Genomic DNA, 12,054 nt, shown 5'->3' with positions numbered 1-12,054 from the left:
CTTGTTTTTATTGGTGCTTTGGCCTATTTATATGCTAAATGAGCCTATACCTAGGACTATTTATAGAGTGCTGAGATATTACGATGTTACAGAGGACTTGTTTTATTTCTTTGTTCAAACTTCAAAGTGGCCTATTAAGTTAGTCATGTATATATTATGTTAAAACATGTATAAATGACTCATTCTTGACAAAAGGCAAAAGAGCTTCGTGCATGCGTACATTTAAATAATGTCTGGCTGTAAACGGGTTCGGGCTTTTAAAAAGCTGTCCTAACATTTAAGGCCCGATTACAGCTCTAATAGAAAATCGAATCGATAATCGGAATCGAGCTTGTGAATCGAAATCGAATCGATCTGGAACATCTGAATCGATACCCAACCCTACCAGGGACCAGGGCAGAGCCAGAAGAGCAGGAAGCTAGGGTGGAGCAGGTGGAACTGGAGCCCTTCCTGGGCTTAACATGGGAAAAAGGGACCTTAACTCGGGAGCTGGAGCCCACCAGGGCGGAGCAGGTGGAGCTGGGGCCCACCAGGGCGGAGCAGGTGGAGCTGGGCCCACCAGGGCAGAGCAGAGGACCACCAAAGCCGAGCAGAGGAGACAGAAGCCCACAAGGGCGGAGCAGAGGACCACCACAGCCGACCAGACGAGACAGAAGCCCACCAGGGTGGAGCAGAGGACCACCACAGCCGAGCAGACGAGACTGAAGCCTACCAGGGCAGAGCAGAGGACCACCACAGCCGACCATACGAGACAGAAGCCCACCAGGGCGGAGCAGAGGACAACCACAGCCGAGCAGACGAGACTGAAGCCCACCAGGGCGGAGCAGAGGACCACCACAGCCGAGCAGACAAGACAGAAGCCCAACAGGGTGGAGCAGAGGACCACCACAGCCGAGCAGACGAGACTGACCCCACAAGGGCAGAGCAGAGGACCACGACAGCGGAGTCGATGGCACAGGAGAGCAAGTCTGGTCAGGTAGGACTGAAACAGAGAACATAAACAGGTTAATGGCAGCCTCCGTGGCCATGATGAGATGGTTGATGGCCTTCGTGGCCTTGACAGAGCAGGCGGTGAGTTCGTGGATGGCCTCCATAGCCATGACAGGAATGAACGAGAGTTCATAGACGGCCTCCATGGCCGTGATGGGACAGGCAGGGAGTTCATGGATGGCCTCCGTGGCTGTGACAGGACAGACAGTGAGTTGGTGGATGGCCTCCATGGCCATGACAGGATAGGACGAGAGTTCATGGATGGGCTCCGTGGCCGTGACAGGACAGACAGTGAGTTGGTGGATGGCCTCCATGGCCATGACAGGATAGGACGAGAGTTCATGGATGGGCTCCGTGGCCGTGACAGGACAGACAATGACTTCATGGATGGATATTACTGACACCTCTGAAGGTTCTGCAGCAGTTGCCGCCACCTCTGGAGGTTCCACAGCAATAACAGTCTGGGTGCAACAGACAGGATGTGACGAGGCTCTGGAAGTTCGGCTGAGATGCGAGAAGACTCTGGAAGTTCAGCTGAGATGTGACGAGGCTCTGGAAGTTTGGCTGAGATGTGAGAAGACTCTGGAAGTTCAGCTGAGACGTGACGAGGCTCTGGAAGTTCAGCTGAGACGTGACGAGGCTCTGGATGATCTGTTGTGGTACGATGAAGCTGTGGAAGATCTGCTGAGACGTGATGAAATTCTGGAAGATTTGCTGAGAAGTGACGAAGCTCTGGAAGATCCGTGGTGATCTGACTGGGCTCATAAAGATCAAATGTGACTTGATTTAGTTCACGAAGACTGGTGGCGACTTGACTTTGCTCATGAAGACCAACAGTGACTTGATTTGACTCATGAAGTTTACCTGGGCTTTACTTGACTTACAGAGATTAATGGTGATTTTGCTTGATTCACAAAGATTATTGGTGACTTGACTTTGTTCATGAAGATCAATCGTAACTTGATTTTGTTCATGAAGATCAACCGTGACTTAACTTTGTTCATGAAGATCAACCGTGACTTGACTTTGTTCATGAAGATCAACCATGACTTGACTTTGTTCATGAAGATCAACTGTGATTTGACTTAGTTCATGAAGTTCAACTGCCGTCTTACTTGACTTAACTCATGAAGTTTAACTGCGGTCTTACTTGACACATGGAGGTTAATGGTGACTTGACTTGACTCACGAAGATCATTGGTGACTTGACCTTGTTCATGGAGATCAACGGTGACTTGATTTGACTCATGAAGTTTAACTGTGGTTCTACTTGACTCATGGGTGTTAATGGTGACTTGACCTGACTCTGGACGGTCAGCGGTGACTTGACCTGACCCTGGATGGTCAACGGTGACTTGACTAGACTCTGGGAAATCAACAGGGACCTGACTTGACTCTGGGAAGTCGACGGTGACTCAACTAAACTCTGGAAAGTTGACGGGGACCTGACTTGACTCTGGGAGGTTGACGGGCACATTTGGAGAACCCGAGGGCTTCAAATAACCAACAACCTCCTCTAAAGAGGAAAAAGTCACCAGCTCAAAATGATCAAAGACAGCCGAGCAGGGGACAGAGATTGAAGGGTCTGAAGCTGAAGGTACAATTTGAGACCTAATAGAAGTGACCTTATCAATAAAAAAGCAAAGGAAGTTTTCACACATAACAGGGGATGCCTCCATACAAGCATTCTGCGGGGCATTTAAAAGTGAGTCAATGGTGTTAAACAAAACACGAGGCTTGTGACAATTTGCCAGAATAATATCTGAGAAATTTTTTCTTTTGGCATCTTTCACAGTTTCCTGGTAATGACGCCAGCAATCCCTTAACATTTGAAGAGACACCTGCAGTTTGTCCTTCTTCCACTTGCTCTCAGCTCTACGGCACTCACGTCTGGCAGCATGAGTCATGTCATTTAACCAGGGCTCAGATTTAGTTTTAGGCTGCCTGGATTTTAATGTAGCCACAGTGTCTAAAACAGTTTGGCAGGTGGAGTGAAACCATGAGCAAAGCTCATCTGTATGCAATACAGACTCGGGAGTGATGGAGTTCTGATTGAACGCAACCGAGAACTGAACAGCAGTGGAAGGGTTAATCATGCGACAGCGCCGTGCAGCAGCGCGAGGTTTAACTGTATGACAGGCAAGAGCAGTCTCAAATAATACAGGCATATGGTCAGAAAACACTGCGTCACATATCTCTAGATTAAGAACAGGCAAACCATATGATAAAACAAGATCAAGTGTGTGTCCATGTTCTTGTGTGGGTCCAGACAAAGATTGCACTAGATTAAAAGAATCAATGAGGTTTAAAAAACCCTTTGCCATTGGCTTAACAGGACAACACACATGAACATTTAAATCCCCAACAATAAGAACACGATCATATTTAGGCATGATTTCAGCCAGAAAATCAGAAAAATCATTTAAAAAGTCCTTATTGTATTTGGGGGGCCGATAGACCACAGCACACAACACTGTAATAACTCAAATAAACTCAGTTCAAAGCTGCTGAAAGCGGAGGACAACAAAATCTGTTTACATTTATAATGACTCTTATATACAGTCGCTATTCCTCCTCCTCGGCCAGATGTTCACGGGGAGTTAAAGTAGCAGCAATCTTGGTGTACAAATTCAGTGAAAGCGCTAGACTCACCATTGCTCAGCCATGTCTCAGTTACACAGAGGAAATCCAATCCTCGGGACGTGAAAAAATCCTTTAATACAAAAGTCTTATTTGCTAGAGATCTAGCATTTACCAGCCCAAACCTGGCAGGAACCAGCGGGTCTGCGGCACTGGATGTTCGTGAAACCCGACACAGAGAGCGCAAGTTGCTGTGATTCACTCCGCGCCAGCGGAGACGAGTAGAGCAGGGGCCGCGGGGCTGGAACACCTCTTCCGGGCCGACGACAGGTACCGGCCAGGCGTCGACAGGGTTCAGCGAGTGTCGAGGTATAACAAGGCTAGGCACGACTCCAAACTCAGTCCAAAAAGGCGTAGAACAACATGAAAGACGGGCCTTCAACCTCACCAGCCGGCCGCTGCATTATCCCCGGCGGCGGGTGCACTTTCGTCGGCGCTTACTTCGAGAAGGTGGAGCCGGGGCACACCAAAGGTGAGCCGGGAGCCTCGCCAGGAGGGGGGGGCAAAGTTTCACGTCCACCATCATCCAATTTTACTATATTTTCAGCAGAAAATCGCAGATCCAGCAGTGTTTGGCGATCGTAAACCAATAGAGACATCCCAGGCAAAAAATAAAACAAACAGCAAAAACACACACAGCAATGACAGTGACAGACGGCAAGCCACGCACAATGGCGCCATCTTGTTTTTCCCGCGAACAATGCGCTTTCACTTTAATTCAGCACCTACAGCACAGCAAAAATAGACTCACTACGTTAACAATCCCTGCACTGCTGCAGACGACGCACCGCAACCTCGTGCAGCTGGAATCCATTAATACGTGCTGCAGATGGACTATGTGTGAAACAGGCGTTATAACGTAACACCAGAGCACTGCTGTGTTTACCCTCACCAAAACACCTCGCAATCGCTGCTTAGAAGTGCAACATTGTAAAGGGTCCGTCTGAAACAGTGTCACGCGGCCGCGGCGCAGCATAACGTTCGTTCCGAACGCTGAGTAATTAAATACACTGGTATGGCGGTATATTCAAAATTAACATCGTAACGAAAATATACACCGGTTTTCGGTATGAACCGTTTTACCGCCCAGCACTAGTGTGGCTATACAGTTCTTTTACTGGATTCCACGTTATGTGTATATTTTATGTTTATCTGCTTACCCCCAGGGCATTCAAGATGTAGGTGATGTAGGTTCAGTAGAACACACACAAAGAGTTGTAACTCAAACCGTTGCAGTAGGCCAGTCATATAATGGAAGTGGATGGAAATTATGGCTTTGAGAGTGTTCTCAACAGCCGACGCCTGACACATCTTCTTCTTCTTCTTGCTTTACGGCAGATAACTTATAAGTTATCCGGCGTAGAGACTTATAGACTTATAAGTGCATTTAGCCACCTATCTCTCAAATGGACCACACTCTACTTTCAATCTCAATTAGGAGTGTCAATGCGAGTCTGTGATCCGCCGTAAAGCAAGAAGAAGAAGAAGAAGAAAACATACACACAATGAACTTTCCCACGTTTATACTGTATGGGATCAGAATCCCGCCAAATGTATTGCAGTCACTGATCAAAAAATAATACGCATAAATCAAATATTTAAAAACACATGTGTAAAATAATAACGCACAAAACAGAAAAACAAATGCAATTTTTTAAAATAACCAACAGCGTAGTCATGGATCGAAAAATAATAAGCGTCAATCAAAAATGTAAAAACATTTAAAATTATATTGCACAAAACTGAAACATGAATTCAAAATTTTCCTGCTCATATGTTATTTTTTTGTGTGCTTATGTTCTTGTCCCCTTTGCTCTTTTTCCACATTCTGCGCTTACATTTCTACATTTTGCAGTTAGAGTTTCATGTAAATCAGGGCGGGCTTCAGCATCACCATTGGGCTACAAGTTCTAGATTGACAGCTGATCCTCTAGCCAATCAGTCCAAGGGGGAGTTGTTCAAAGGAGATTATAATGGTGTTTTACCCAACGCTGAAGTACAGAACTAACATTACATCTAAGGAAGACATATATTGCTTTCAGTTGTTTAGTTTCCGTAACTTTGCGTCATGGCTTGTGCGTCGCTGTGCTGTAATACTGGGGATCCCCTTAGGTCACACTCCAGGACTCCCCAATGACGAGTAACGCTTCTCAATCAATTAATACTGTGATATAAGACCTCAGATCTCAAAATACATTTTATTGATGATTATGCAAACTATATACAGGCAAGCAAATGGGGTCAAAAAGAATCCAATGCGCTGCATTTTCTTTATAATTGATTTCCATTACCACTGAACTATAAAGTCGACAGTCCCACAAGGATATTAATACCATGATTAGTTTTAACAATATGCAACCAATTTATATTAACATAAAAAATTTGTTAAAAACAATCTAGGTATATTACTTCTGAAAATTTAAACTGAAGAAATGATTGACGTGCTACCGCACCCAAGGGACTGCCTGACAATTCCACTGACTGGGTTAAAAGGTCCAATGTGTTTTAATTACTATTTTAAATAACACAGTCAAATTCTTAATCTTGTATTTCTCATAGTGATTTTCTACAGGTGAGATTTTGCCAATACCTCCCTTCATATATTTACAGTATACAATTATTTACATATTAAAGATCCCTGGAAAGGGTTTTCATGTTCCAACAGTTGTAATACATTGCTAGATACAAGACTGACTTACTACAGGTTAGATTTAGCCAATATCTCCCTTACATTACGTACAGTACAAACATTTCTTAAAAAAAAAAAAAAAAAAAAAAACATTTACCCAAAGGGATTTTTTCACGTTTCACAGGTTGTACTAGTATGTTGTTAGTTACGTAGTTCATGTAAATTGCTAATATCTGCCTTATAGTGTATGTGCAATTCACAATTATTTAAAACAAAACAAAATCCGTAAGACCCCAAAAGGGATTTTTCATGTTCCAAATGTTGTCTTATAAAATATTGATGTACTTTATGTACAGCAAGGGAGGTATTAGCAGAAATTTACCTATAGTATGTCAGTCTAGTCACTAGGAATGTACTACAACCTTTGGAACATAATAAAATAATAAAATAAAATAAAAATTATGTGAATTACAGTAATTTCTTATGAGTTATTATATACTGTATATACAGTGAGGAAGATATTGGCAAAATTTCAACTGTAGCAAGTCAGTCTGGTCACTAGCAACATACTAGTAACATACAACATTTTGAACACGAAAAACCCCCATTTTAAAAAAAAGTTAAGTATTGTAATTTTTTCTTAAAAAAATATTTGTGTAGTGTCCATATAAAGAGAAATAAGTTATTGGCCATATATATTTAGTTAGTTTGAGTAAATTATTAATTTATTGTAAACTGATTAATTTGAATATATTATTGTACTACGTTTTGTTTTGAGGTAAATTTGCAGACGGTCCCTAAAGGATCTTAGGCAAATATCAAACATAAAACTACTGCGCTTGGTTTTCTTTTTACGAAAAAAAAAAAAAAAAAGGTTAAATTTGGTGAAACTTTGTGGTTTGTGAGGCTCATCTGCTTAAATGTACATAATATACAGTAATATATTGTATTAATTAGATGCCGAATTTATTAATAAAATATCTTGAGGCAATAAAAGACATGTAATAATATAATGTTTTTATATATATATATATATATATATATATATATATATAACATGCAGTTTTTCTTGTTCCGTAACTTGCGTTCATATCCTCATCTGTCTGTATATAGTTTGCATCATCAGTAAGATTTGAGTTTTGTCTTTTAATTGCTGTCACTGTTAGTGCGCTGAGCCACGTAATGTGTTTTCTTTTCTTTAACAGATTTCTGAGGGAAACCGCGTGAAACCTTGAGCGTTCGTTCATATTTTACATCTGCTTAACTGTCTATATAGTTTGCATAATCATCAATAAAATGTATTCATGACACAAAGTTACGGAAACTAAACAACCGAAAGCAATATATGTCTTCCTTAGATGTAATGTTAGTTCTGTACTTCAGCGTTGGGTAAAACACCATTATAATCTCCTTTGAATGTTGCTTATTTGGTAACGGCAAAGATTTTGAAATAAACATATGCACAATCAACTTTTCCACATGCCCCGATAATCAAAACTTCTACTTAGCGCTTGCTTAATTTCTGCAGATCAGTTTTTGTAACTGTATCACTTAATCCACCTGTTGCTTTGGTCTTCATCAGAAGCCGCTTGCACCACCTGCTGGTGAGCGACTGACAGCAGATGGAGATCATGCCTCTGTGCTCTACTGCTATTCCTGCAGCTCCCGGATGTGAAAGGCCGAATTTTAACCACTGAATTTGTGGAAGCGAATTTGGAAAGTGAAATAAAATGGACTGAAATTTGCCTGTCGAATATAATACATCGTATTTTTTAACCGATTTAATATTTTGGAAGTGAATTCTGGAACGTGAATATGAATTATTGATTTTTAAATTATGAAAAAGTGTGTGAAATATTTTTAATTGAATTATTCACAGCTTAAACGAACAACTACATTAAATTTCAGGACCTAAAGATGCAAGCCCTGGAAATACAAGGCATTAAAATGCAAGTACTGTTAATTCAATGCATTATTTTTTCAGATTTTTTGTTTCAAAGACATAAGTCATTATTTTACTTCCATACACTTGCGCCACCTGCTGGTGAGTGACTGACAGCAGCTAAAGATCATGCATCGGTGCTCTACTGCTATTCCTGCAGACCTCGAATGTGCAATGGCGATTTTTCTGCCAAATTTTAACCACTGAATTTGTGGAAGCAAATTTGGAAAGTCAAATAGTATACATTGTATTTTTAAACATATTTAATATTTTGGAAGTGAATTCAAGAAGGTAAATAAGAATTACTTAATTTTTTAATTATGAAAATGTGTGTGAAATATTTTGTATTGAAATATTCACAGCCCAAATAAAAAACTATGTTTAATTTCAGGACCTAAAAATGCAAGCCCTGGAAATACATTAAAATGCAAGCACTGTTAATTCAATGCATTATTTTGTTTTTTCATTTAGTTTTAGTCAACATGTTTTTTTTTCAAAGACATATGGCATTATTTTACTTCTATAAACTATTGTGTATTGTCTCATGATACGTGTATTGTCACACCCCTAGACTTTACAGTTAAAAAAATATTAGCATAAACATGACTGAAAAAATGAGCTGTTGGTGTTCAAACTTATATAGCTATATATAGCTACTTATAGCTATAGTTAATGTTGAGATTGTCCTCTATCCATGTGCCAGTTTTCATAACTTTCCCACAAGTGGCTGTATGGGCTGCCATAGACTCAACAGCAGCAGCAGCAGCAGCAGAAGAAAACTAACAAATACTATAAATTATTTCTGCAAAAACACTTAGTGAACATTAGTCAAAAATGTATTAACTTTCATGAAATTGGTACATTAATTTACATTGGATTGAAAAACAAAGTGTGTGGAACTGCCTTCTCTTTTAAGAACCCTAGTGCAGGTTGCTGAATTATTAAAAAAAAAACAATATTCATAAATAAAACCATTTAATAAATTAAGTTATTAATAAAATTAAAGTTAACACTAATTAAAAATTAAATTTAACCCGTGATTCACATTTTACAGTCCTAAAAATAACAGAAAACCTCTCTCACCTGAACCTCTTCTCCTCGCACTGATTGGTCTCCTAACAATGGCTCTGCTGGTGGAGCGTTGATAGTGACAGACTTCTCTGAGCGACTACTCTCCTTACTGAGGGATTTGTGGCGGTCCCGGCTACGCTCTCTGAGAAACATGGACACAACAGTGAAGTTAGGTATAGGTCCTTCTGATAGAGAGAATTCCTAGAAGATTTATTCATCCAAAAATGACATTGCTAGGGTGGCGCGGTGTTTGAAAAAAAAAAAAAAAAAAAATAAAAATAAAAATATATATATATATATAATATATATATATATAGCTGATATATATATATATATAAATGTATAAATATATTGGTGTCAAAATTTGCTCGTTAACGAAGGCGATAATTTTTTTCCACTTTAACGTATTCAAATCATTTTACATAGGGGCGGGGATGGCCACCCACTCACAACTGCTGCTTCTGTCACTTTTTCTCAAGACAAGAAGTAAATTTATTCAGTCACAGAATGACTAAACAGGAGACGTTTCAGACATGCGCTCCACTTCACTTTATTATCAGGTGCAAGTTAAGCGAGCGTGGACGGTCCTGTGCTCAAAGGCGGCGCATAAACTATGTGCAAGCAGTGTCGTGGTCAGTTAATTCATGGAATTACCAAAAAAGGTGATTAAAGCTGACTTAAACTGTGCATGCATGTAATATATTTTATATATATTATATACAGGATATATTTATATGTATGCACGTCTAGAAATCAGCCCATCTCACTCATCTAACACATCCTATTTAACTTGTCAGTTAGTGTTTATTTGAGCACTTCTGTCAGTGAACGCCGCCTCCAAAACACTAAAATAAATATCAAAGAAATAATTCAGTTAAACAAGAAAGTAGCCTAAATAAGAAAAGTTAAATACCCCCTATCTAACGGACGCGAGCGATGCAGCGCGACAAAATACTCATTATAATCAGTGATGCTACACTGGATGCAGCACAACACGATATGATAAATCCCCATCCGGTCTGTGATGTAGGCTACTGACACAGAGTTCATATGTCCTGTATAGACACTAGACAGACTAAACCTGTCGCAACGCGGTTGTGTTGCGTCCGGTTTACTTTTCCGCCACCAAGCAAGCTCAATAACTTAGGCCGGCGACACACTGGATGCGTGGCGCAAGCGTCTCAGCCGCGTGTCGTGTCCGTTTTTAATTCGGCTCCCATGTTAACAGGTTAGAGCTTGCAGACTGCCTGCTTGAGACGCGCGTCTCAGGCGCGGCTCAAGCCGCACGGAAAACGTGTGCATGCTAGAAATAGAACCGACGCCTATCTTTCACGGGACACGCGCGCGTGTTGGAAGCGTTTCCAGGCAAAATATAATAGGAAAATATGTTTATATGTAATTTTGTACACAAATACATATTAATTCATGACATTTTGATGTTTGAAAGTCTATAGGTTGACATAAATTCAGATATAAATGTAATTAAAAAAATAAATAAATAATTATCGATTTTCAAATATTGCACCTGTCAAACATAGTATATTTTGCCGTCAAAACTGTTGACGGTGTCCTTTATCAGTAGGCGTAGTTGTAGGTGTGTAAAAAAAAGTTGATATTGTTGTCATGAAGACAAGATCCTGGTCTGTCGGCGGCCTCCCTCTATGTCACCTACACCAGCAGCAGCGCGCCGCGTCAGGCACGCTTCTGGTGTGTAAAGACACAGAAAACGCCACGCTCCTGGGATGCAGCAGGCATGCCACGCTCACGCCATGCAGCCAGTGTGTCACCGGCCTAACTCTTCATCTGAACGCGCTCTCTTTGAAATAGGAATCGTTGCCATATTTCTTGTTACCATCGTTTATTCATCGCTGTCTCGTTTGTATTTGGCCAGTTTGGAGAAAGCCTCACCAAACCTGACCAGCCAGCGTTTGCGATCACGAGAACTTGTGCAAACGCCGATGGGTGACATGAATGCAGATGACTCCAGATCGGTGATGCGGTATTTGCTTTCCCAACAAGATCCATCGCCCAACACTAAATTAATTTGCTGAATGCATAAACTGTATTTTCCTGTGCTCAAAACTGCATATCTAAAGGAATGTTTGAGGTAATTTGTTAATTACCATAGACATAGAATTTGCAACTATTACAGTTATTACACTTATATACAAAACTTTGTATTATGCTTGCTATAGAGTTTGTGACGTCGCGTGCACTACCGCCGGTGGCAGTAGACAACCGCGGTAGCAACCGACCACCGCGGTGACGCGGTTGTTACGGCAACCGTCACAGCCCTACTTTCACTAGGTTAAATTTTTAGGAAGCATGGAGTGTCCTTTCATTTTTATGCTGATGACACCAAAATCTATTTACCTTTAAAACACAATGACAAGAATGAAGAAACATTACTTGTTTTCTATGCATGTTTTTTGCATTTAAATAAGGGAAAGACGGAAGCAATTGTCTTTGGACCCGCTGTGGATAAGGAAAACTAAATTTAACTGTGGTCATTTAAACTCTTATATCAAACCAACGGTGAAAACTTTGTGAATTCTTTTTGATTCTTCCCTTAAATTTGATCAACATATCAACTCAGTAGTTAAGTTATGTTTTTTTGTACATCCTAACTTCTGTCAAAAGTTAGATCTTTTCTATCTTTTGAAGATCTTTTCTATCTTTTGAAGATCTTGAAAGAGTTATATGCTTTTGTTTTATCCAATTTGGACTATTGTAACTCCTTGTATACTGGACTACCCAAATCCTCCATGTTATGGCTTCAAAT

At 40.5% G+C, this 12,054-nt stretch overlaps 1 protein-coding gene across 1 annotated transcript in view; it reads right to left on the bottom strand.

Annotated features, from left to right (window-relative positions):
- Positions 1-12,054, bottom strand: part of LOC132142483 (vang-like protein 1) — a 108,246-nt gene that overhangs the window by 48,435 nt on the left and 47,757 nt on the right. The window contains exon 3 of the mRNA XM_059552386.1: positions 9,285-9,414. Within this exon, the coding sequence (XP_059408369.1) occupies positions 9,285-9,414 (130 nt within the window). The remainder of the gene's footprint in view (positions 1-9,284; positions 9,415-12,054) is intronic.

Source organism: Carassius carassius, chromosome 6 (assembly GCF_963082965.1).
Source record: "Carassius carassius chromosome 6, fCarCar2.1, whole genome shotgun sequence".
Lineage (NCBI taxonomy): Eukaryota > Metazoa > Chordata > Actinopteri > Cypriniformes > Cyprinidae > Carassius > Carassius carassius.
This window is presented reverse-complemented; position numbering and strand designations above follow the sequence as displayed.